The sequence below is a fragment of the Mandrillus leucophaeus genome, unplaced genomic scaffold (genome assembly GCF_000951045.1).
Source record: "Mandrillus leucophaeus isolate KB7577 unplaced genomic scaffold, Mleu.le_1.0 Scaffold22, whole genome shotgun sequence".
Lineage (NCBI taxonomy): Eukaryota > Metazoa > Chordata > Mammalia > Primates > Cercopithecidae > Mandrillus > Mandrillus leucophaeus.
In genome coordinates, this window is record NW_012102254.1 from 1,731,048 (window position 1) to 1,756,505 (window position 25,458).

General features: G+C 55.4%; 3 protein-coding genes across 9 annotated transcripts in view; all 3 read left to right on the plus strand.

Moving 5' to 3' along the window:
* Positions 1-5,470, plus strand: part of COL7A1 (collagen, type VII, alpha 1) — a 31,818-nt gene extending 26,348 nt beyond the window's left edge. The window contains exons 103-119 of the mRNA XM_011980977.1: positions 65-136; positions 687-758; positions 1,001-1,036; positions 1,365-1,445; positions 1,645-1,698; positions 1,773-1,826; positions 1,900-1,962; positions 2,337-2,399; positions 2,504-2,620; positions 2,785-2,862; positions 2,959-3,012; positions 3,216-3,264; positions 3,876-3,908; positions 4,047-4,133; positions 4,342-4,434; positions 4,566-4,763; positions 5,123-5,470. Of these exons, the coding sequence (XP_011836367.1) occupies positions 65-136; positions 687-758; positions 1,001-1,036; positions 1,365-1,445; positions 1,645-1,698; positions 1,773-1,826; positions 1,900-1,962; positions 2,337-2,399; positions 2,504-2,620; positions 2,785-2,862; positions 2,959-3,012; positions 3,216-3,264; positions 3,876-3,908; positions 4,047-4,133; positions 4,342-4,434; positions 4,566-4,763; positions 5,123-5,139 (1,221 nt within the window). The 3' untranslated portion in view covers positions 5,140-5,470. The remainder of the gene's footprint in view (positions 1-64; positions 137-686; positions 759-1,000; positions 1,037-1,364; positions 1,446-1,644; positions 1,699-1,772; positions 1,827-1,899; positions 1,963-2,336; positions 2,400-2,503; positions 2,621-2,784; positions 2,863-2,958; positions 3,013-3,215; positions 3,265-3,875; positions 3,909-4,046; positions 4,134-4,341; positions 4,435-4,565; positions 4,764-5,122) is intronic.
* UCN2 (urocortin 2) lies at positions 4,454-6,875 on the plus strand. 2 transcript variants are annotated; one of them, XM_011980976.1, is made up of 2 exons: positions 4,454-4,763; positions 6,401-6,865. In XM_011980976.1, the coding sequence occupies exon 2, from the start codon at positions 6,413-6,415 to the stop codon at positions 6,755-6,757; it is 345 nt and encodes a 114-aa protein (XP_011836366.1). In that variant the 5' UTR covers positions 4,454-4,763; positions 6,401-6,412; the 3' UTR covers positions 6,758-6,865. The 2 variants fall into 2 exon arrangements, with proteins under 2 accessions (XP_011836366.1, XP_011836365.1); XM_011980975.1 differs by lacking the exon at positions 4,454-4,763 and adding an exon at positions 5,779-5,851 and having other exon boundaries at positions 6,401-6,875.
* A 1,352-nt stretch (positions 6,876-8,227) lies between these two features.
* PFKFB4 (6-phosphofructo-2-kinase/fructose-2,6-biphosphatase 4) overlaps positions 8,228-25,458 on the plus strand; it is a 42,216-nt gene continuing 24,985 nt past the window's right edge. For 2 of the 6 annotated variants that reach the window (XM_011980983.1, XM_011980979.1), the window contains exons 1-3: positions 12,537-12,746; positions 19,127-19,243; positions 19,402-19,498. In XM_011980983.1, coding sequence (XP_011836373.1) covers positions 12,650-12,746; positions 19,127-19,243; positions 19,402-19,498 — 311 coding nt within the window. In that variant the 5' untranslated portion in view covers positions 12,537-12,649. Of the gene's footprint in view, positions 8,357-12,536; positions 12,747-13,194; positions 13,343-19,126; positions 19,244-19,401; positions 19,499-25,458 lie in introns of those variants that run through there. The other 4 variants (XM_011980981.1, XM_011980982.1, XM_011980980.1 and 1 more) reach the window with 4 other exon arrangements.

The window sequence follows — 25,458 nt, forward strand, 5'->3', positions numbered from 1 at the left end:
GAGCTCAAACCCCCAGAGGGTGAGGGACCTTCAGCCCCTTACCATGACTTCTTACCCAACCCAGGGCGAACGAGGGCCTCGGGGCTTGGATGGTGACAAAGGACCTCGGGGAGATAGTGGGGACCCTGGTGACAAGGTACGGGGAAGGGGGTGGTGTACTGTCTATGGGGTCCTGTGGCTATGGGAGTTCCACAGCATCTGTGAGGGCAGGAGGGGAGGACAGGAGGGGACTTTCTGGGGTTCAGGGGGAAGGGGTTCTGTGGCTGACTATGGAGTGACTAAGAGGAGGGGCTCTAGGGAGAGCTCAAGGCTTTGGTGTGAGGTTAGGAGAGCTCTGTGCACTGGCCCTATGAGGGGCCCTATAGGGACAGGAAGGGGGCTCCTTTGGTGTCCCCATCTGAAGGTGCTTCAGATGGGATGAGGAACCCAGTGATAAGAGGGAGGGGCAAGAGTCTGGAGTCCTTGGGGTGAGAAATGAGCCAGTCTGTGGACTACAGCCCCCAGCTCCACCCTGCTATGGCATGGGCTGGGAGGGGCGTGCCGCTGGGTCGGGTCGTGAGTGACTCAAGCTCTGCCCCAGCTGGCGGGCTCATTGTATTCAAGCTCTGCCCCAGCTGGCGGGCTCATTGTATTCTAAGCCGCCAGCCTGGTCTGGTCCTGATTGTATCCCTCTCCCTATCCCACAGGGCAGCAAGGGAGAGCCTGGTGACAAGGGCTCAGCTGGGTCGCCAGGACTGCGTGGACTCCCAGGACCCCAGGCAAGTCCTGCCCCAGGCCCAGGCCCAGGTCCAGAGCCAGCATCACACACACACATATCCTGGGGGTCCTCTGAGTGCTGGGGGTTCTGGCTCCCTCGCTGCTGGCCCCACGTGTGTTCACCTGGGATCTGTGTGTGGGCTGGGCCCCGGCCACTGAGCATCTGAGTGGCCACACATGCAGCGGATGGGCCAGCACTGGGGACAGTCCCACTGAAGGGCTCCCCCATCTGTGTTTCTCACAGGGTCAACCTGGTGCAGCAGGGATCCCTGGTGACCCGGTAAGATTCCCCTGCTCCCACAGGGGCCCCCTGTTCCCAGAGGGCCCCCGTCACCGTGGTGGTCCCACCAATGTGGTAGCTTTTGACCTTACAGTGACCCAGTGCTCTCATGGTGTCCTCATGTTGCCCAGGGTCCCCCACTTCCACAGTAGCCACCTATGATGGTATCCCCTGCTGATGGTGACCCTTGTCCCCATGGCAAGCCTCAGTGGCTCCGACCTCCAGAGGTGACTCCCATCCCATGGAGTTCCCTACCCACTATCCAGGGCAATTCTCTTTGGTCCCTCACTGACCTCCTCTGACCTCACATGGACCCTCTCCCTGCTAGGGCTCCCCAGGAAAGGATGGAGTGCCTGGCATTCGAGGAGGAAAAGGAGATGTTGGCTTCATGGGTCCCCGGGGCCTCAAGGTAGGAAAGAAACAAGATTGTATTTTTTTCTGGTCAGAAAGGCCTAATGTTGAAGGGCGAGTGGCCTGGGGTCAGATGTTAGGGTGCTGGGTCAGAGGTTGGAGTACCTGAGGCCTGTTTGGAGAGTTGGTTTCAGGGCGAAGGGGATCACAGAGTGAGGCGTCTGGGAATCACTTCTTCACCTGCTTTTCTCCCTCAGGGTGAACGGGGAGTGAAGGGAGCCTGTGGCCTTGATGGAGAGAAGGGAGACAAGGTGCAGAGGGGATGGGGGATGGGGGGCTATGGGGCCTGGGGCCTAAGGCTGACCCCACTGCCTGATGCCTGCAGGGAGAAGCTGGTCCCCCAGGCCGCCCTGGGCTGGCAGGACACAAAGGAGAGATGGTGAGTGTGGGCACACTCAGAATGAGGGGGCCATGGGCGGACTGGGGCCAAGCTCATGTCTTTTTTTCTCCAGGGGGAGCCTGGTGTGCCGGGCCAGTCGGGGGCCCCTGGCAAGGAGGGCCTGATCGGTCCCAAGGTACAGGGTCTGTGGACAGTGGACATGACAGGGAGTCAGGATGGGGCAGGGAAGCTCACAGTCGGGTCATGGGGGTGTAGGGACAAGGAAGGCTGTGGAGGGTTGGGACTGAAGTGGGGCTAGTCTTGAGGTGTCAAGGTGGGTTGGGGTCACAGTGGAGTTAGGATGAAAGCATGGGAGGTAGAGGGGGCATATGTATCAGGGCAGGGGGCTATAGTGGAGTTGGAGTCATGGGGATCACATCTGGTTGGCTCACAGGTACTCGGGTTACAGAAAGTTTGGGCATTAGGCCAGGGAGTGCATGGCAGTTCAGGGAGGGTCCAGAGCTGAGGGAGATCAGGGCAGAAGGTCTCTCATGCTTCTTCTGTTCCCAGGGTGACCGAGGCTTTGATGGGCAGCCAGGCCCCAAGGGTGACCAGGGCGAGAAAGGGGAACGGGTGAGTTGAGGCCATGGTCATGGTGAATTGAGGGAAGCGTGCCCTTTGGGAGAGGGTCCATCTTTGGGGCCTCTGATTACTGACTCTGTCCTATATCTCCCCAGGGAACCCCAGGAATTGGGGGCTTCCCAGGCCCCAGGGGCAGTGATGGCTCTGCTGGTTCCCCGGGGCCACCTGGCGGTGTTGGTCCCAGAGGCCCTGAAGGACTTCAGGGCCAGAAGGTAAGGGGCCCCAGCTCTGACTCCTGACCCCTTCCCTACCCTTCCAACCTCATAATCATCCTCCAGCCTGCCTGCCCCAACCTTTGAAGCTGTGACCCCCAACCTGCCTGACTCCTGATCCCTACTGTCTCTGACCCTGCTCATTTGGTCCCTGTGTCTGACAGGGTGAGCGAGGTCCCCCTGGAGAGAGAGTGGTGGGGGCTCCTGGGGCCCCTGGAGCCCCTGGCGAGAGAGGGGAGCAGGTGAGTTGGGATTCCCAGGCTTGGGTCAGAGATCGGGGTGACCTCTGTTGTCCCTGAGATCAGAGGTCACAGCCTGGTCCCATCTGTTGTACATAGGGGCGGCCAGGGCCTGCTGGCCCCCGAGGCGAGAAGGGAGAAGCTGCACTGACGGTGAGTGTGGGCCTGGATGGACCTGGATGGGCCTGGGTGGGCCTGGGTGGGCCTGGGTGGGCTGGGGCCCTCCCTCCCTCACCCAGCACCCTGACCCCTGGGCCCTGGCTCCATGCAGTCTCTCCATGGTCCCTGCATTATGTGCCCTATGTCCTCCTGTGAGCCATGGGTTCTTCATGGTTCCCTTGGCCTTCTGCTCCCAGGAGGATGACATCCGGGGCTTTGTGCGCCAGGAGATGAGTCAGCACTGCGGTGAGTGGTGCCCAGCCTGCAGTCTCCCGCTCCGTGCCAGCACCCTAGGCAAGGGCAGGCAGGCCCCTAGAACTTACAGGGCAAGCAGTTAAGAAAATGGGGGGATGGATGGATACACAGGACACGTGTGCTTCAGTACTGACACATGACACGCGTCCCCAGTGAAGGGAGACACACAGGCAGATGAGGATTGCCATGCAGTGTTCTTGGATGTCCAGCTTGGCTGTGTGGGGAGCAGGATGATGGTGGGAGCCAGAGCTGGTCCCCTTGGGCCTGACCTGGACCCGATGGGACTATGACGACCCTGAAGGGCATCAGAGTGAAGCTGTCTCTTCCCATCTCTGTCTGCACCGCCTGCGTGTTTCTGTGTCTGGCCTGCTTCTGTTTCTTGCCTTTTGTTGGCCTGTTCCCAACTTCCCTCTCCTCTGCCTTCTTCCCTTTTTCCATCTCTCTATCTACCTCCCACCCTCTCTCTTCCTCTCTCTCCTGTTACCCTCTCCTGCTGTCTCTTTGTGTATCTCTACCCCTCTGCGTGTGTGTGTCTGTCTGTCTCTCCATCTTCCCATCCTTCTCTCTGTCATTTTCTCTCTATCCCTCTCTGCCCCCTCTAGCCTGCCAGGGCCAGTTCATCGCATCCGGATCGCGTGAGTAGTTTTCTACTCGCAGAACTTTATTCACCCCAGGCCCTGCCTTGCTTATCACCTGGGTCCTTTCAGCGGGGTTGGCTGGGATGGCTGCCCATGGTGACCTCAGGGCCCTGAGGCCCCTGCTCTTGGCTCCAGGACCCCTCCCTAGTTATGCTGCAGACACTGCTGGCTCCCAGCTCCATGCTGTGCCTGTGCTCCGCGTCTCTCATGCAGAGGAGGAAGGTGAGGACAGCTGAACCCGTGGGGCAGCTATGGGTGGGGCCCAGACATGCACATGGGTGGCCATGCATGCAGGGCACATGCCAAGCACATAGGGTCTGCATGCAGGGCACACACATGGGCACTGTGTGCACACAATGGAGATCAGTGCTGCCCACCTTGCCCCGGGGCCAGCAGCCACTGTTCCCAGCACACCCTGCCCTACCTGCAGAGCGGGTGCCCCCTGAGGATGATGAGTACTCCGAATACTCCGAGTATTCCGTGGAGGAGTACCAGGACCCTGAAACCCCTTGGGATAGCGATGGTGAGAATGGGGGGCTGCGCCCAACGGGGCTTGGGGAGGGGCAGGCAGAGCTGACCCTTGCTGACCTTCCCCTGACCTTTTAACCCTCTCTGATTCCCACAACACCTATTGACTTGACCCCATTGGCCCAGACCCCTGTTCCCTGCCGCTGGATGAGGGCTCCTGTACTGCCTACACCCTGCGCTGGTACCATCGGGCTGTGCCAGGCAGCACAGAGGCCTGTCACCCTTTTGTCTATGGCGGCTGTGGAGGGAATGCCAACCGTTTTGGGACCCGTGAGGCCTGTGAGCGCCGCTGCCCACCCCGAGTGGCCCAGAGCCAGGGGATAGGTATGGGCTGAGCCCCCACAGTGGGGGGACTGGGCACTGAACCTGCCTGGATCAGGGTCTGGGGGAGGAGTCCTTGGGCCAGGGTCCCAGGTCAGGGTCCTGGAGGAGATGCTCCTTCACACTAGGGGACCTGGGGCAGACACCCAGACCAAAGAGCTGAATATTGAGCACCAGCTGTGGAGCCCCCAGTAGGGTCCCCTTCCATGTTCCCTTCTTTAAAGACCTAAGTATGGACCCTTCTGAGGTCAGAGCCCCCACTTCCTGTTGTAGCCTCAACTCCCTCCCCATGGGTGCCTCTGCCTGAGCTTCTCCAGGTAAGGTCAGATGGCTGATGACCGTTTCCAACCTGTCCTCACCAGGTGCTACCCAGGACTGAGGCCCAGATGATGAGCTGAGATTCAGCATCCCCTAGAGGAGTCAAGGTCTCAGCAGAACCCGCTGTCCCTCCCCTTGGTGCTAGAGGCTTGTGTGCACGTGAGCGTGCGTGTGCATGTCTGTTATTTCAGTGACTTGGTCCCATGGGTCTGGCCTTCCCCCCTGTGGACAAACCCCCATTGTGGCTCCTGCCACCCTGGCAGATGACTCACTGTGGGGGGTGGCTGTGGGCAGTGAGCGGATGTGACTGGCGTCTGACCCGCCCCTTGACCCAAGCCTGTGATGACATGGTGCTGATTCTGGGGGGCATTAAAGCTGCTGTTTTAAAAGGCTCCTGTTGTGACTGTTTGGGAAGGTGGGGGTGTCAAGGGGGAAGGTTTTCCCTGGGGGGTTGGTATTATTCTGCATGGGTACACAGTCCCTCTGCCCAGTCCTGGTCACTGTCTTGTGATTCTCAGTCTCTAACTTGTCCCCAGAAAGGAGTAGATAGGGTGGGAGCTAAGGACATGTCTCCACTGCCCCCTGGGAGGGATGAGTCATAGCTGGGGGGCTGCCTCATGCCAGGAAGCATGTCCCAGCTCCCACCCCAGGGGGCTGAGGGAGATAAATGGGCTCTGAAGCGGGGTAGAGGGTCAGACCACAGGACAGCATTGCCTGGCCCCAGCCCCAGGCAGCCACGGCAGCCTGACTTACCCCAGAAGAAGCTGGTGGCGGTAGGACTGGGTTGGGTCGGGATGGGAAGGATCTTGGGGGTTGAGTGGATCTGGGGTTTGGCTTTATGGAGGGCTTGGACCCAGAGGGCTCTGGGATCTCTAGCTGCTTTTCTGCCTCTGAGACCCCATTCCTGCCCTTCTCTTTCCTGGATCAGCTGCAAGCTCTCCTGCTGAGAACTGCCTGCCCTCCTGTGGACTCTGTGTTTCTCTCTGTCTGAATCTTTCTTTCCATCGTGCTCCCTGTCTCTGGGATGGTTTCTGTCTCTGTCTTTTTCTTCCAGTCTCCATTTTGCTCTGCCTCCATCTCCTTCATCTCCCCCTCTTGCTGTCTCTCTGTCTCTGAATTTCTTTGTCTCTTTTTTTCTGTCTTGCTTTCTGCCTCTCCTCTTGTTTCCCCTTCTCTGTCTCCGGCCTGGCCTCTCTAACCCCTTTCTCGGTGTCTTCCTCTCTTTCCATCCCCCTCTCTGTCGCTCTGCCCTTGCCATCTGTCTCTGTCCATGGACCCCTGTTGACCAGGGCCCCTGCCCTGAGCCCATTTTCTCCTTGCAGCCTGACCTCACGATGACCAGGTGTGCTCTGCTGGTGCTGATGGTCCTGATGTTTGGCAGAGTCCTGGTTGTCCCAGTGACCCCTATCCCAACCTTCCAGCTCCGCCCTCAGAATTCTCCCCAGACCACTCCCGGACCTGCACCTGCGGCCTCAGAGAGCTCCTCAGCTGCTCCCACATGGCCCTGGGCTGCCCAGAGCCACCGCAGCCCCACCCGCCACTCTGGCTCGCGCATTGTCCTATCGCTGGATGTCTCCATCGGCCTCTTGCAGATCTTACTGGAGCAAGCCCGGGCCAGGGCTGCCAGGGAGCAGGCCACCACCAACGCCCGCATCCTGGCCCGTGTCGGCCGCCGCTGAGCCTGAGGGAGAGGGTCACAGTGATAGGGCTGCCCTGGATGGGAAGACCTGGAGGTTAGCCACACAGCTGGACAGATGCTGCCACATCTGGGCATAGAGTGTCTGGACACTGCCACATGAAGCCACTGTCATGCAGGTCATATCACATCTGAGTGCCCCACAGAGTCACAGTGTGTCTGGACAGCTTGGATATTGGACATTGCTAAGCTGGGTCACTGCCACATGGAGTCTTGCCATGCCTGTGTGCCCCACAGACCTAATATATGTCCGGACAGCTTGGATGCTACCACGTAAGGTCACTGCTGTGGCGAGTCTTGCTATGTCTGGGTGCCCCATAGTCACAGAGCACCTGGACACTGCCACATGCAGTCATCATCATGTTACTTTCAGGAGCCTCAACACGAGAGCTCAACACTGCCTCTGAGACCAGTCCCTCTGAGGCCCATAGGTCTGTCCTCCCACAGGCCACCACACAGGGAGATGCTGGCTGAGGGTCACTTGCTTGCTCTGTGCCCCATGAGGCAGCACCTGCCCCAGATGGACGGGGCTGTGAGGGGTATCTCCAGGCACAAAGCCCGAACACAGGAAGCCTATGACCATGGCAGCCTTGCCTTATGGGCGCATGTGTGCGTGTGTGGCTGGTCCTCTGACAGCTATGAGTGTGTGTGAGCAGGGTAAAGGTACGTGAGGGGTCTGAGAGGAGTGGGTGCTTGTCCCCCAAACCTGCATGAAGCAAGCACAACTCCTAGCCAGGCACTGTCCTCCCCATGTACCCCTGCATCCCCAGCCTCAACCCAGGGACACGCATGGCTCACAGGAGACAGGGCTCAGGCTGCTGGAGCTCTGACCAAACTCTGCCCCACTTAATGCACAGATTGCCCTGGGCAAAGGTGTTCACCTTTCCAAGCCTTGATTTCCTTATCTGTAAAGCAGAGCGACACCAGCAAGCCTGTGAGCATTGTGTATGTAGCAGACATGGAGGTCCTGCAGCAGGAGGTGCTCAATAAATGCAAAGCAATTGAAGGATGGGATGTGCAAGAATCCCAGTCATGTGCACCCAGGCTGTGACACATGAGGGGTGAGTCACACCTGGCTTCTCTGCCTTCCTCCCTAGCTCCCTCCTTAACTGACCTGGTCCCTTGACTTGGAAGGATTAGGTTTTGCCTGATTTCACAGCCCAACTCCATTGTTGGGCCAGAGACAGAACTGACTTTCTGGGCACCGTGGATGGGCTTGCCTGCTAGAGGGGACAGGCACTCTGGGCCGTGCAGACAACTCTAGGTGGACATGAAGGCAGACGCGGGGTGGCATGGGCAGCTCTGGCGGGAGAGGGAGGCCATATTAACCGAGCGTGGCCGGCTGACTGGAGTGGGGGCACTGGCGCTGCCCTCGCAGTTGTAAGCAGTCCTGTAGGGGCGGGCCTAGGGCGGGCTGGGGAGGCGGGGCTGCAGGAACCACACTCTTCAGAGTGCTGGGCGGGGTGACCCCACTCTGGAGCTGCAGGGGGCAGTGGCCCCGGCCAGTTTGGTTGCAGGATGGACAGATGCTCGTTAGGAGGCAGCTCCCTGACGGACCTGGGGCCAGGGAGCAGCAGGCGGGGTAGGCACGGGACAGCGTGGGGAGGGTGGGGGGTTAGGGAAAGACCTGGATGAAGTCAGAGTTGTGCTGGAGGGGTGCGAGAATGCTGGGGGGTCTCTCCTGGTTTAGGGGTGCTCTGAGGGGCATTCATCCGTCAGTGGCCTGAAGGAGGGGGAAGATTGTCGCCTTGCAAGGGAGAGGGGGCTGGGCCAATGGGGAACTATAAATAGTGTCTTCCTCGAGCCCAGGGGGAGGGACTGCCAGCTGGAGCTGCCCAGGCCCTCCTGCTCTGCTCTTTGCTGGCCTCCAAGGGATCATGTTTGTCCAGGTCTCCTCTTAGGGGTCACACCACTTTGGGGAAGTCTAGAGGCTCATTTAGGAAGGGTTTCACATGATATGGCTTTAGCCCTTAAACCAGCACTTCTAGGGTGTCTGCTGTGTGCCCTGTGCCAGTCCTGAGCTTCTCTGAACACCTGCTATGTACACAGTTTGGTCATGAACCTCTCTGAACTCTTTCTGTGTGCCCTTGCTGGTCCTGAATCCCTAAGCACCTACTGTACGCCCTGTGGCAGGCTGGAAGAAGGAAGTGCAGATCAGGGTTCCCAGGCTGCTTGGTGACATGGCTCTATACCCCGAAGTCAAAACCTCACACTCCTTGTGAGCCCTGGGCCCAGGGAAACACAGGGGACAATCCTTTGCTGGAAATGGCCAGAGGAAGCTGGAATTCCTGGAAACTCCTGAACCTCCCAGTGGACAGCAGGGGTGGGGGTGGAGAGATATATATGGGAAGGGAGGCAGCAGAGAGCAGCAGGCCCCACTGCAGCCTGCCTGTCTCTGCACATGCCTGGGTACAGGGCTTGTGAGTGTGTGTGCATCTGTGTGTGCATGTGCAGCTGTGCCAGTGTCTCTGTGCATCAGTGTGAGGGCCTGTGTGGCACGCACTGACACCCCTGGGTCTTTATGCTACAAAGGGTGGTTTGTGGGCCAGATGTGGTAGCTCACGGCTATAAACCCAGGGCTTTGGGAGGTCGAGATGGGAGGATCACTTGAGGCCAGGAGTTCAAGGCTGCAGTGAGCCATGATTGCACCACTGTGCTCCAGGCTGGGTGACGAGTGCGAGACTCTGTCTCAAAAAAAAAAGAAAATTGTGTGTGTGTGTATATCTGCGTGTGTGGTGGGATGGTTTGGCAGTTCTGTCATGACTGGCCAGTAGATACAGGGACTGGGAAGAGTGAACTTTGAGGACTGGCCACCACATGGCTTCTAGGCTGGGACACTGGGAGGAAGTCCATTGTCAGTGCAGAGGGCACCCTGGGAGCCAACCAGGGTCAGGCCAGCCAGGTTCATGGTGGGCAGAGGCTGAGCAGAACATATTCACACATGTGTGTACAGACATCCCAGCGTACTTCTCACACCTGGGACAGGACAGCTGGCTCGCTTTGGGATATGCTGAGGAGGAAAAAGCCATGAGGGCCAGGGATTCTACCAGGCATCCGCTGATGCTGAGAGAGCAGACGCCGGGACAGCATCTCCATGGAGAGGACACGGGGGAGTGGGAGCACACGTGTGGAGGTGGACTGTGCAATTCCAGTGGAGTGTGGGAGGCAAGGTCCGGAAGGCTGGGAATTGAACTGAGTCCATGCTGCACTGTGGACTCACTCTGTGATCTTGGGCCCTTCTCCCTCTTTCCGACCCTCAGGTTCCCACCTGAAAAACAGGGCCATGGGAGGGGAGATGGAGAATATCCTCAGAGCAGATGTGGACTCGTGGCCTTGGGGAGGAACCCCAGGCATCTCCTGATGTTGAACTGTGACCTTCCAGCTGGACATAGGGACTTGAAGGAGGGTGCCTGGGTCAGCCACGGGTAGACTTTCTGGGGAAGAGAGGGAGGTGCAGAGCTGCTGCATTTCCTGGGAACCAGGCTCATCCTGTCTAGGTGTGAGGATGCCTTCCCAGAAATAGCCGTGGCCCCCTGCCCAGGCCGGCTGTCCTCTACCCCCAGCCCTTGATTAGTGTGCCAGGAGGTCTGGGAAGAGAAGAATGGACAGGCCGGAGGAGGTGCTGGGTGTCTGTAGATGTCAGAGGAGATAGGTTTTGCAATGAGTGCTGTGGGTTAGACAGGGTGTGGGTGTGTGGTAATGAGGTCTCAGAGGCCACAGTGGCACCACGATGGCCTTGGCAGTGGCCAGAAGAAAAGAGGGTTGACTGTGTCACAAACAGAATGAGTGGCTTTGGAGAAGTAGGGAGCAGGTCACAAGGGGCACCCAGTTCATCAGGAGCCGCCCATGGATGTGCTCAGATCTGCTGGGACTGGGGTGGAGGAATGAGTGGGTGGATACTGCAAAAGGAGGATGAGGAAGGAAGAAGTCGTTGACCCTGCCTGGGGCAGGGTGTTCCCAGGGCAAGCAGCTAGAGCTGGTTTGGGGGAGGGTCCAGATGGGCTTCCAGAATGTGGACCTTCGGAATCTTCATTTCCTATGAAGTGGGCAAGACACCTGTGTCAGTCATCTTAAGGGTCCTTGCCAAGCTTTAAAGAGCTGGGTGGACTTGGACTGATCCAAGGCAGGGCTGTGGCAGGGATGGCATGGGAAGGGGTGCTACACCTATAGCCCACGAGGCCAGTCTTGTTGCCAGTCCCATGCCCTCAACACCTGGCTCCTGGCTGGGTACACACTGGGCAGAGAGAACTTGAGGATGCAGGGCACCGGACAGGGGTGTTGTGGATGACATCGCTAGAGGGCAGTGTGGCTCAGGTCGAAGCCGTGTTGGTGGGGGCTGGGGCAGAGAGTGTACAAAGCTTGGAGAGGCGGGGCTGGGGATCCTGAGGAGGCGGGAGCCTGAAAGAGTCCGGTGGGGGCCAAACAAGAGAGTGAGCCAGCGGTTTACGAACTTCTGGATCTCTCCCCTGTTCCTTGTCCCCAGTGCATTTTCAAAGACAAGAGGGAGATACAAATATAGTAAAAGGCAACCTTAACGTAGTTTAAAATGAATTTCTTAGAGATTGACATACTTAATTCATACTATAATACTGTAAGATTGACGATGTGCACATCCCATTTTCCTGATGAAGAGAAAATGTTATTAACATATTATTTTCAAAAAATATGTAAAAATTTAGTTGGAAAAAAACCCAAAATACTAAAAAACAAACAAAAAAAGTTAATTGGAAAAACTGAAATTCTAGAAAGACAAGATACTGCCGAGCTTAGTGAGTACCCAAAGTACTTGGTTACTAAGTCCCACGCACGGCCGGGCGCGGTGGCTCACGCCTGTAATCCCAGTACTTTGGGAAGCTGAGGAGGGCAGATCACCAGAGGTCAGGAGTTCAAGACCAGCCTGGCCAAAGTGGTGAAACCCCGTCTCTTCTAAAAATACAAAAATTAGCAGGGCGTGGTGGTAGGCGCTTGTAACCCCAGCTACTTGGGAAGCTGAGGCAGGAGAATCCCTTGAACCCGGGAGGCGGAGTTTGCAGTGAGCCGAGATAGCGCCATTGCACTCCAGCCTGGGAAACAGGAGCGAAACTCCGTCTCAAAAAAAAAAAACAAAAAGGTCCCACGCATTTGCTCCCAGCAGCCAAAGCAAAGAGAAAGAGGAACAATATTGAAATGTGTTTTGCGTCTCTATCCATGATATAAAGGAGCTTTTCCAGCGTGGTTGAGCGCACTCCTATGGACGGTGGAGAGTCCCGGGGCTCGGAGCAGTCAAGGGGGACCCAGAGCAGGGGCAGGAGGGCGAAGCGGAGTTGACGGCTGGCACAACAGGCCTAGTGGCCCCTGTCGGCTCTGACCAACCTGGCCATGCGGGTCACGTAGGCCTCGTCCCACTGCATGAAAACCCCTCCCTCCTGGGGGCCCCGGGCTCCCCGGCAAGTAGGGAGCAGAATTCACGCGTGCCGCTGCTCAGGTATGCAGCGCCGGGGCGGGGCCCGTAGGTGGGGCCTATGCAAATCAGCGCGGGCAGATTGGGAGCGCTGAGTTTGCGCATCCGGGGCGGGCCTACATAATCCGGGTCTTGAACTGGGGCGGGGCCAGCACGATCCGGAGTTGAGCATGCGCATTCTCGATCCTGGCCTGAAGAACTGGGCCCGCTTGTTCCAAAACGGGCGGGTACGTGAGTTGGGCATGCGTGGTCGGAGGCCGGGCCCTCTCAGCTGGGGCGGAGCCTACTCACTCTGGGGCGGGGCCTGCGGGAAGATAGACATGGGCTGTCGCGGCTTGAGGAGGGGCGTGGCCCAAGGGGCGGGACCTCGGGTGGCCCGAGGTGGCCCGGCTGCTGGGTTGGAAGCGGCGTAATCCGACTCATCCCGGCCCCGGGATGGCGTCCCCACGGGAATTGACCCAGAACCCCCTGAAGAAGATCTGGATGCCATACAGCAATGGGCGGCCCGCTCTGCACGCTTGCCAGCGCGGTGGTGAGGCGGGGTCCTCCGGGAGGGGATGGGAGGTGCACCGGGATGGGTGGGTAGGGCGGCCTGGGCGAGGGTCTCGCATGGAGAAGGGGCTGTAGACAGGTGGGGAACCGGGGACAGGTGAGGCTGCCGTGACTTGGGGAGGCTGCTGGGGACAGGTGAGGCGGTCGTGACAGTGGTGGGCCAGAGACAGGTGTGGCATAGCAGGGGTCGGGGACAGGTATGTGGGGGCATATCGGCTTGGCGGTGACTAGGTCTGGCTACCATCACCTCGGGGAGGGCGCTGGCCCCCTCGCTTCCCGCCCCAATCCCCATCGCCCCCAGCCTGGGGAGGACCCTGTAGGCACCCCAGGCCCTTCCCTCTCTCCTGGCGAAGGAGTGTGGGCCGGATTGTTGGACTGGAACTGAGCTGTGTGGCCCTAGGTGAATTACTTGACCTCTCTGAGCCCAGAACTTTCAAAGGTGGGCTAGTTTTCCAACAGGAGGAAGGGTGCCTCTTGGCCTTAAAGCTGAGCTTGGGTAGGAACTTCAGCGCAGATGTGCTCAGGATAGAGACAGAAAAGTATGCCATGTGGGCCTGTGTCTGTGTCCCTGGACATGTAAGTATCCACCTGGGGTCATGGGTGTACAGTAAAACTGGAGGGTGAAACAGCTAGGAGAATGCTGAAATTCATGGAATTGTTCAGGGGCTCACCTCTCCTAGGGTCCCAGGTGTTTAAACCGCTTCCTTGAGTTTCTGCCTGTCCTTAAATGAGCTGGCAGTTGTTTTTTTTTTTTTTTTCCGCTCAGTGGCCCAAGCTGGAGCAAGTGCAGTGGCTCGATCATAGTTCACTGCAGTCACAACCTACTGGGCTCAAGCAGTCCTCCCACCTCAACCTCCCGATTAGCTGGGACTACAGGTGCGCCACCACACCCAACTTTTTTTTTTTTTTTTTTTTTGTAGAAACAGGGTCTTGCTATATTGTCTGGGCTGGTCTCCAACTCATAGCTTCAAGTGGATCCTCTGGCCTCTGCCTTGCAAAGTGTTGGGATTACAGGCATGGGTCCTGGCCTGCAACTTTTTTATTACCAGGAAAAAGAAAGATTTGTTTTAGGAGTAACTGAAACATTGTAATGAATTTGCAACTTGTCCAGGACCTCAGAGAACATCTAGTTTAACTCACAGTGAAATGGAGATCAGGAGATTGTGTGACATGCCTGGATCTCCCTGTGATCCTGCCTCTGCTTATGTATGATAAGCAAGGGGAGAGTTCTTTGTGCTCATCCTGCTGCAGCAGCCTGGGGCCACGGCTTTGATCATGATATGAATCCTGGGGGAAGGGTGTGTGTATTTCTGGCCCCACTGTGAGTCCTGGTAGGGGAAGGCCATGTTTCTGACCAGACCAAGTCGTGGCAACTCATGGCTCTGATTGTGATGTAGGTCCTGGGGTCTGTGGCTGTCTACAATGCACATTCAGTCCTGATGGCGATGGCCAGCCCTCCTTTGAGACTCTTCTGGAGGCATGGAGGCAGAGCCAGTCTGTGTTATTAGTGTTATGTGGTCCTGACTTAGAGGGGTGGCTGCTATTACTACACAGAGGAAAGGAGTGAGGACCTGGCCTTTTTTTTTTTTTTTTTTTTTTGATGGAGTTTCACTCTTGTTGCCCAGGTTGTAGTGCAGTGGTCCTGTCTCAGCTCACTGGCAACCTCTGCCTCCTGGGTTCAAGCAATTCTCCTGCCTCAGCCTCCAGGTTGCTGGGATTACAGGCATGCACCACCACGCCCGGCTAATTTTGTATTTTTAGTAGAGATGGAGTTTCACCATGTTGGCCAGGCTGGTCTTGAATTCCTTACCTCTAATGATCTGCCCCCCCTCAGCCTCCCAAAGTGTTGGGATTACAGGCACAAGCTGCCGTGCCCAGCCAAGTCTGTGAGCCTTTAAGGAGTAGGTCCTCAATAAGTGGAGGCAGAGTATTCTGTCATCACTACCATTCTTTGTTTGCTTCTCACTACGTCTGAGTCAGGGGTTGATGCATCAGCTCCAAGCCAACCCCCTTTACAGGTGAGAGGAAGCTGAGGCCCAATGAGTAGGTCTCATAGCTCCTGAGGCAGGGCCTCTGTTTCTCCAAGCTCTAAGTGGGGGACTGAAATGTGGCTCTGACCTGAGCTGAGGGGCTCATGCCATCACGGTGTCTCAGGGTGTTGGGGTAGACTGGGTTCTAGGTCCACACTTTTTCCTGGAGGAGGAAGTAGCACCTGAGAGGCCAAAGATGAGACCTGCAGGTTGTGTGGGGACTTGGGCCTCAGCCAAGGTCCCAGGGTTCACAGCAGGGAGTGGGTAAGCAGTGAATGAATGAAACCTGCCCATGCAGCACCTCCAGCTCCCACTGCCTGCATTTGGGCAACATTTTACCCTTTGCACGGTAGACTTGTAGGTTGAGTGGCTGCAAGGACAGTCCGAACCCGGAGGGCGTGGGTGAGGCTGGAAGCGGATTTGGTGCCAGGGCTTTGTGGGGAGGAGGAACTAGGACCCACTGCTGGTCTGTGCTTTGTACTGGGTTTTCTCTGGAGTCTAGTCCCCAGCTCCTCAGGGCACTAGGGGCTAGTGGACTGAGGGATGTACTGCACCTCCTCCACTCCCACAGACACACCCCCACTTGATAAAACCTAAAGCCACACCTGAGGGCTGGGAGGCTTTTACCTTTCCCATCACTGGCCTCTGAGCTCAGACCTGGAGAAACTCTGGGGGCAGGTGGGTCAAGAGCCAACTCAGGAAGGACTGCAGAAAGGACAGTGTTTGATGGCTTTTCTCAGCTGAAAGGTGGCAAGACTATTCCTGGGTAAGGACATGACTGGTGTGTGCACAGGGCAACAGGAGAGATGACTTTCTGTCCCCTCTGAACAGGGCCTCCATGGCACATTGCTTTATTTTAAAGAGCTCTTCCTTCCCCAGCCTGGCCTAAGGAGGTGAGAGCAGCTGCAGTTCAGGAGTCAATTCTGGCACCCCCTCCAGGGACTTGTGGCTGCTCCTTGGGTGGAAGTGCCGGAACATAAACACTGCCCCTTGCCAGGCATGTCTCAGGCCGCTTGGCTCCTAGAGCTCATGGGGCGTGCAGCAAATTTACAGGAAAGGAACCCGTGAGGGAAGTTGGGCTGACATGTCTTCACATTTCCTTCCGCACATGCTCAATGTTATAAACAGTGTGTTCTTTTTGTTTGGAGACAGTCTCACTTTGTACCCCCAGGCTGGAGTGCAGTGGCACTATTTTGGCTCACTGTAACCTCTGCCTCCTGTGTTAAAGCAATTCTCCTGTCTCAGCCTCCTCAGTAGCTGGGATTACTGGCGTGTACCACCACACCCGGCTAATTTTTGTATTTTTAGTAGAGACAGGGTTTTGCCATATTGGCCAGGCTGGTCTCGAACTCCTGACCTCAGGTGATCCGCCTGCCTCAGCCTCCCAAAGTGCTGGGATTACAGGCATGGGCCATCATGCCCAGCTATAAACAGTGTGTTCTGCTGTCCTGTTTGCTCAGTGTCACAGTCCTGTGGGCTCACAGCCGCAGGTGCAGCTGCACACCCAGCTCGCTTAGTTCACGTGCTCTGTTTCAAGGGATGCAATGTGTTCCCTCCTTGTTGTGCCTCAGTTGGCAATTTCTCATGGCTGGAATTCCCCAGTGTTTTGCTATGGTAAGCGGAGCTGTTGTGATACACTTGAACTTTGGTTTTCTTTTGGGTCATTTCCTTGGGAGCTTATCTTGGGGAGCAGAGGAGATAGGTAATTTATTGCCTTGTTTTGCACCCAGGCCTGATTTGCTGCCCTGCCTGCGCACCTTGTGCTGCGCATGTGGGTGGGAGGGGGGAAGGGAAATGTCACCAAATGCCAAGGGAGGAGGCTGGAGCTGTCTCTGGGAAAATAGGAGATGTGGAGAGGGGGTGCAGATCCCCAGTCCTGAGGTTGTGGGAGCCCCTGAAGGAGCGGTCGGGAGGTGGCCCCGTCAGCGGGAGCAGGGTGGATGCAGGATTTCCTCCTGCTTAGCAGCTGTCACACTACCCTCGGTTGCTTGAGAGCCCAGCCACCTGGCCAGGAGCTATGCAAACAATGCAGACCTCAGCTGTCCACCGGCCCTGAGGAGGCAAGGCCTTGCCTGACTTGTTTTCCTCTCACCTTAGCCAATGCTGAGATTTCTCTGCAAGTTTCTTCACTCTCACTCAGTCAGCCTGTTTCATGGGATCTCCTCCTTCCTGCCCCTGAGGCTCACTGTTTGGGTCACCTTTAAACAAGGGGCATGCACAGGAGTGATGGAGCCCCCACTGGCCAGCAAGGCCCTTTGTTTCTCTGCAGGGCCTGCCTGGGGCCAGGCCACCGCCTCCACGCCCTGAGTCCCAAGGGCAGTCGGTGCTGAGGTATACCTATGGCTTTAGCTCAGTATCTGCCAGGATAGGCCAGAGGGCACAGCTTCCCAGAAGTGCCCAGGCTCTTCCATGGGGATAGCACTAGGCTTCTCTGAGGGATGATTGCCCCGTTTTACAGCTGGGGACGCCGAGGCTCAGAGTTCCCAATGAGTGTCAGACTCGAGATGGCAACCCAGGCCTGACTCCTGAAACCCCGCGGAAGTGCTCCTGGGGCCTCTGTGCTCTGAGGGAGACAACTTGTTAGTGGGGACAGTCTGTCTAGGCAACCAGGTGAAGGCACTTGCAGAACCAAGTGGGCAGAAGAGGGGCAGTGACAGGTCCCCACATCTGTCCATCTGCCTGTCTGCTATGGTTTTACCTGACCCAGGTCCTAAGGATGAGGAAAAGGAAGCTTCCTGAGGCTTCTGACGTGAGACCGCATTTGATGGCACTGGAAACTGAGCTGGGGGCTGGGCTCATGCCTGTAATCCTAGCACTTTGGGAGGACAAGGCGGGCAGATCACCTGAGGTCAGGAATTCAAGACCAGTCTGACCAACATAATGAAATCCTGTGTCTACTGAAAATACAAAAATTAGCCAGGTGTGCACCTGTAATCCCAGCTACTTTAGAGGCTGAGGCACAAGAATCGCTTGAACCTGGGAGGCAGAGGTTGCAGTGAGCTGGGCGCCACTGCACTCCAGCACTCCAGCCTGGGCAAGGGCGACAGAGCGAGACTCTGTCTCAAAAAAAAAAAAGAAGGCCGGGGGTGATGGCTCACACCTGTAATCCCAGCACTTTGGGAGGCCCAGGCGGGTGGATCACCTGAGGTCAGGAGTTTGAGATCAGCCTGACCAACATGGTAAAACCCTGTCTCTACTAAAAATGCAAAAATTAGCCAGGCGTGGTGGTGGGTGCCTGTAATCCCAGCCACTTGGGAGGCTGAGGCAGGAGAATCTCTTGAACCTGGGAGGTGGAGGTTGCAGTGAGCCAAGATCGCACCACTGCCCTCCAGCCTGGGAGACAGAGCGAGACTCCGTCCCAAAAAAAAAAGAAAACTGAGCTGGGTGCCACGAGATGGAGCGGGCAGTTCTGCTGCCTTGGCGTCTGTTCTAGCTAGCTGGGGATATAGGGGCTGCATTCAGACCCTTCACTCCTTTAGCCTGGCATCGTCTCTGGCTGGCACACTGACCTGTGGCACATGGATGGTGGTGGGTGGGCTATCAGAGGGACTGTTCTTGTGGGCATCAGTCTGGGTCTCTGGTCTCAACCCCTTGTCCTTACCCTGAGAGACTTCTAGATGCCTTCCTCCCTGATCCTGCCCACAGTTCCCGAGCACCAGCGCTGTGCCAGGCCCCAGGACCCTGAAGGGCTCAGATGCCACAGGGCTTCTTCTGCTGTAAGTGATCAGTCTAGAGAGAAGAGTGTCATTAGTGAGGTGACCAGGATTGAGGGTGAGGGTGTTCCTGGTGACCATGGAGATGCCTTGGGGAAAGGACTCGTTGAGGAAGTGACTTTTGAGCTGGGCTTTGTGTGATGAAAAGAAGTTCACCACGGGGAGGGCATGCAGTGGGGCTGTGTGTTCTGGGAGCACTGGGGTGGGAGAGATGTAAAAATGTTAGGGTATGGATTCCTGGATGACAGAGGCAGGATGTTGATTACCCTGCTGGGTTTTGGTCCTGTCCTTCATGATGTGGGGACCCTCCTAGCTGTGTTTAGCCAGTGGCAAGGTCGGTTGACTTTATACCTAGTGGTGCACATCAGGATGAAAAGGGCTGGAGAGATCCCACTGTGTGTGCCAGAGCCCAGGCGGGCCTGGGGAAGGGGGACATGCCAATGGTGGCTTGAAACCGGCATCTGGGGCCACTCCAGGAACTGTGTGATGCTAGGAAGCCAAGAAGATACATCTGGTGCCATTCCCATGCCCTGAGGCTGAGAGAACACAGGCCGAGAGGGAGGGGTTTGCTGGGAGGGTCCCGGCCCTCATCTGACACTGTGCTGCTTGCCTTTTAGTGTGCATGACCAACTGCCCAACGCTCATTGTCATGGTGGGCCTGCCCGCCAGGGGCAAGACCTACATCTCCAAGAAGCTCACTCGATACCTGAACTGGATTGGTGTGCCTACTCGGGGTGAGGCTTGGCCCCAGCTATCCGAGGGGAGCTTTGTGGGGCATGGCGAAGAGAAGAGAGAAAGGCCTATCCTCTATTCTTTGGCCTGGGGGTGGATCAAGGTCAGGGTTGGTAGGGGTTGTTGTTGCTGTGAAAGCTGAGCCTCTCCTTTCCGCCAGAGTTCAATGTTGGCCAGTATCGCCGGAACATGGTCAAGACCTACAAATCTTTTGAATTTTTTCTCCCCGACAATGAAGAGGGCCTGAAAATCAGGAAGTAAGTATATGTGTTGGGTGTTGGGGGAGAGGTTGCTGGGGGACCCAGTGTGGAGATAGCTAACACATTACTGACCATTTACTGAGAAGCCCCTGGAGTGGAGCTGCTGGTGAATGACTGAGCTACTCCTGAGCCCTGGCCTTGCCCGGCCCTGACGGCTGTGTGACAGGGCCGTGTGACAAGGCTGGTCTCTGGATCTCTCAGGATGTGGTGGGGGTGGGAGGTGATGGGTTTGGGGATGAGAAGAGAGGGTGTGTTGTGTGGCCTCCTGGTGGCTGGGCCATTCCTGCCCTGGGGTTAAGGAGTCCTTGGGAAGGACAGCCTGTGGGAGGGGAGGACAGAGCTTCAGGGAGGTGAGAGGGGCTCAGCCCACACAGGTCATAGGAGCTGCTGCCTGGAGGTCATCCTCGCTCACCCCAGCGCCCCCGTGGGGATGCCCGCTGCTGGGTAAGAGAACCTGAGTGAGTACAGGCATACAGGCCTTAGGGATGGAGCTGGGGGTGGGGGACTTCCTCCCTTGCCCCAGGATAAGCTCTCTCCTGTGTATTTGGAGCATGTTTGCCCTGTGCTTGCTGTGTTCTTGGTGTGTGATTGCTGGTGTGATTGACTTTGCATTGACATCTCCTAGGTGCTGCTGGGTGAGTCGTTCACACTTCTGCTGTTATTCCTGAGATAGAAATGTGTATATGCTACCCCCACCCCGAACAACTTTCAGACTTGAACTGAGTCCTTTCTTCAAGGAACTGAGTACCAGCTGGTGGTCTGAGCAGCCATGCTGTGCTTTTCTCGGGAGGTGTTAACTGGGGGCTTGAGAAGCACCTTATCAACTTAGGGTGACAGAGACTTGCTCTTGGCCCAGCCATCAGGATAGGGCAGTGAGCAGAGGTTGACCCAGCTCTAGTGACTTCCCCAAATTAAGCCCAGCCCCAGGCCAGAGGCTACCAGGCTGCCACTGGGGTCCACACTAGGCTACCTGTTCTTTCTCTGGCCACCAGGGGGCAGGAACTCCCTGCTGTGGGTCTTGGACCTTCAGACCAGAGACTGCCTTTGTTCTTGTATTGGTGTGGCCTGGCAAGGCTGTGGCACCAAGAAGGGAAAGGGAGCCTGACATTCAGGTTTCTGTGGCTAAATTGTGGATAAAAATCAAGGCTGGACCCTCTGGTTATATTGAGTCAGATAAAAAGTAGGGGACTAATGTCTGAACCTACCATGTGCTGGGTTCTTGATGCCTGTTGTCACCCCCCCTTTTACAGATGAGGAAACTGAGGCTTGGACAGGCCAGGAGTCTCACACAAAATAGCAAGTTTACGTCAGCACCCAGACTTGAATCTAAGCCCATCTACTGCTAAAAAGTGTCCATCATTCCAATATTCCTCAATAGGTAGGTCAAGGAACATATAAAATGCAAATTTTATTTATTTTTTTAATTATTATTATTTTTTTCATGATGGAGTCTCACTCTGTTGCCCAGGCTGGAGTGCAGTGGTGCAATCTCAGCTCACTGCAACCTCCTGGGTTCAAGCAATTCTCCTGCCTCAGCCTCCCAAGTAGCTGGTACTACAGGTACATGCCACCATGCCTGGCTAATTTTTTTTTTTTTTGAGACGGAGTCTTGCTCTGTCGCCCAGGCTAGAGTGCAGTGGCCGGATCTCAGCTCACTGCAAGCTCCGCCCCCCGGGTTTACGCCATTCTCCTGCCTCAGCCTCCCAAGTAGCTGGTACTACAGGTACATGCCACCATGCCTGGCTAATTTTTTTTTTTTTTGAGACGGAGTCTTGCTCTGTCGCCCAGGCTAGAGTGCAGTGGCCGGATCTCAGCTCACTGCAAGCTCCGCCCCCCGGGTTTACGCCATTCTCCTGCCTCAGCCTCCCGAGTAGCTGGGACTACAGGCGCCCACCACCTCGCCCGGCTAGTTTTTTGTATTTTTAGTAGAGACGGGGTTTCACCATGTTAGCCAGGATGGTCTCGATCTCCTGACCTCGTGATCCATCCGTCTTGGCCTCCCAAAGTGCTGGGATTACAGGCTTGAGCCACCGCGCCCTGCCATTTTTTTGTATTTTTAATAGAGACGGAGTTTCACCTTGTTGGTCAGGCTGGTCTTGAACTCCTGACCTCAAATGATCCTTTCACTTTGGCCTCCCAAAGGCCTCCCAAAGTGCTGGGATTATAGGCGTGAGCCACCATGCCTGGCCTATTTTATTTTATTTTTTAATACCCCCACCAGATGCAAATTTTAAACAACCCAAGCTGTGGATGCTGATAGCCTAGCCTGTCTCATCTTCCCAGCAGCTTCTGTGGTGGGTGGTGCCTCACTTTTCCAGATGCTGAGACCAAGGCCAGAAAGTGAGGGGGTGCCTTGGGTCACTCAGGGTTTGAATTTGAAGTCTGTCCTGTCTGAATCCATAGTGTTTGTGGGGAGAGTCTGCCAGCCGTTCCACTCTGGCTGTCCCCCTAAGGTAGGGATATTTCGGATTAATTCAAACGAAGAGACCTAGACTCAAGAGAGGTTGGGAAGCTAGTCCAGCGTCACCCTGCGACAGAAGCTGGGGACAGGCTCATTGCTGCCTTTCTGCAGGCACACCCTGTGGCTGCCCTAGAAACCCTCTCTCCTGTATCCGAATCCTGGCTCTGGCTGGGCCACAGGGCCATTTCCTATTAATCAGCCCAAAATTTCCCAATTAGCAAAATAAAAGAACTGGAGTTTTTAAAGTGGAAAACCTGGGAAGAGACAGCTGTGTTTCCCAGAGGCCCAGTTACTCACACAATGTTGAAGTCCTTCTCTGACACTGGACACAGCAGAAGATCTAGAAAAGTGCATGCAAGGCCGGGTGCAGTGATTCACACCTGTAATCCTAGCACTTTGGGAGGCTGAGGTGGGTGGATCACTTGAGACCAGGAGTTTGAGACCAGGCTGACCAACATGGCAAAACCCCATCTCTACTAAAATCACAAAAATTAGCCACATGTGGTGGTGCACACCTGTAATCCCAGCTACATCAGGAGGCTGAGGCATGAGAATTGCTTGAATCTGAGAGGTGGAGGTTGCAATGAGCCAAGATCGCGTCTCTGTGCTCCAGCCTGGGTGATTGATAGAGCAAGACTGTGTCTCAAAAAAAAAATGTATGCAAGGGCATGAGTACACATATTCTAAACAGGCACACTCATACTCCTGCACACAGTCATATACCACACACAAGCCCCCATGCACACACACACGTGGGCACGTGCACACATGTGCATACCTCATAGGCACACATCTGGACATGCATATACCATATGTACAGGATATATACACATGCACACCCCCTGTGTACACAGTCACATTATACATGAGGGTATATGTACATGTGTGGGCACCTACACATATAACTACTTGGGCTCACGTGAGCCACACATGATTCAAGGGCCATTACATACATGCAGGCACACATGTTCTCACCCTGTATATACATACACACCTGAGCAGGCTCATACATGATGTATTGGCATTCCCCAAGACTGCCGTCAGGTTCAGTGATTTGCTAGGGTGACTCCCAGGACTGGGCATATAGCTGGACTCATAGCTAAGACTTAGTATGGCAAAATGACACAAAGCAAAATCAGAAAGAGAAAAGGGGCCTGGGGTGAAGTCCAGAGGAAACCAGGAGTGAGCATCAAGATTCTGTCCCCATGGAGTCACACAGGATGCACTTAATTCCTCCTGCATTGAACTGTGACAACACGTGTGAAATGTTGTCTGCCAGGGAATTTCATCAGAGACTCAATGACCAAGGTTTTTATTGGAGGCTGGTCACATAAGCACCCTGTGCCTAGCATGTACCAAAATTCCAGACTCCAGAAGGAAAGCAGGTATCCAACATAAACCATGTTGTTTGTATAAACAGTCTATGCACAGTGAGCTCCTCTTATAATTCAGGGAAAGGTTTTTTTTTTTTTTTTTGAGACGGAGTCTTGCTCTGTCGCCCAAGCTGGAGTGCAGTGGCGCGATCTCGGCTCACTGCAAGCTCCGCCTCCCAGGTTCATGCCATTCTCCTGCCTCAGCCTCCCAAGTAACTGGGACTACAGGCACCCGCCACCATGCCCAGCTAATTTTGTTTTGTATTTTTAGTAGAGATGGGGTTTCACAGTGTTAGCCGGGATGGCCTCGATCTCCTGACCTTGTGATCCACCTGCCTCAGCCTCCCAAAGTGCTGGGATTACAGGCATGAGCCACTGCGCCCGGCCAATTCAGGGAAAGTTTTATATCACTAGAGGGAACCATTTACCATCAATTTCCCCGATCCTGGCCAACGGCCAACCTCACAAGCAGGCCTTTTGAAGGGGACCATTCTCACACCTGCTGTGTTAACTCTTCCACACACATGCAGTCACCCACTACACATGAAGGTGGTGCACACACATGCATACCTCAGAGGCATGTGTGTGGGCACATACACACTTGTGCTCACCTGTATGCACATGTGGATCTGTGCACACGTACACACCAAGCATGATCACATTTGTGTTCAGTCACATAGCACATGAAGAGATGTATACACACACACCACGTGTACACACATGGGCACCCCCACATGCATACTCTGTATATGCTTGGACACACACACACACAAACTTATACACATGGGTGCATGCACACACATCCTATGTGCACACATGCGGGCACACTCATTCACACCTGTGCCCATTTAGTCACACACTGCACACAGGGATAGTGCACGCTTATGTGTGTATGCATCTGTGCTCACACATGGGCCCAAGGAATGCTCACACAGGTACACTCACAGATTTACATGTACATATTTGGGCACAACACACTCATACATATCCACCCACACGTGGATTCATGCACATATGCATCTCTTCACCCTATTCGCACTTTGTCACACACACACGTACACACACGCACACACAGGCTCCCAGGCTCTTCCCTCAGCATCTCCACCGGGGCCCTGAGGTGTCTTCTGCATGGTGGTGTCATGGCCAGAGCAGCCCACAAAAGAGATCTTAGCCCAGAACATGGGGCTTTAAGTGCAGGTGGTGAGAAATGTCCCCACAAATGCCAGTTACCTGGACTCTCAGAATTCAGATGTTTTTGGCATGAGGAAGAAAGCGCCTTGAGGCTCTAACTGAAAGAACCGTTGGGGCAAAGAAATGGTTACAAGGGCTGGATGTAGTAGCTCACGTGTGTAATCCCAATATTTTGGGAGGCTGTGGCAGGAGGATCACTGGAAGCCAGGAGTTAAAGACCAGCCTGGGGAGCATAGTGAGACCCCGTCTCTTAAAAAAAAAAAAAAGAAAGAAAGAAAGAAAGAAAAGAAAGGTCACAAGGAGCCATAAGAGGAGAGCTTCTTTCAGTGCCCTGGACTCAGCTCTACCTCTGATTTCTCTGTGGTTTCCAGATCAGCTTCTGCCTCTGTATTTCAGGCATATCGTCCTGATGAGAGCTCTTTGACTTTGACACACTGGGAGTTTAAACACAAAATCCAAAGATCAACAAAGTCAAGAGGGCTGGGCACTGTGGCTCATGCTTGTAATGCCAGGACTTGGGAGGCTGAGGAGGGTGGATCACTTGAGGTCAGGAGTTTAAGACCCACATGGCGAACATGGTGAAATCCCATCTCTACTAAAAATACAAAAAATTAGCTGGGTGTGGTGGCACATGCCTGTAATCCCAGCTACTCAAGAGGCTGAGGCAGGATAATTGCTTGAACCCAGGAGGTGGAGGTTATAGTGAGCTGAGATCATGCCGCTGTACTCCAGTCTGGGCAACAAAGTGAGACTCTGTCTCAAAAAAACAAAAATCAAAGCCAAAAAACACAAGGCTAGGAGATCTAGCTTTACCCTTACATAGAAGAAGGAAAGAAAATAGATCAAGGCTGGGCACGGTGGCTCAAGCCTGTAATCCCAGCACTGTGGGAGGCCGAGATGGGCGGATCACGAGGTCAGGAGATTGAGACCAT

Excerpts from the sequence above, each read along its gene's own strand:
- UCN2 (XM_011980976.1), top strand. The coding sequence starts at position 6,413 with ATGACCAGGTGTGCTCTGCTGGTGCTGATGGTCCTGATGTTTGGCAGA.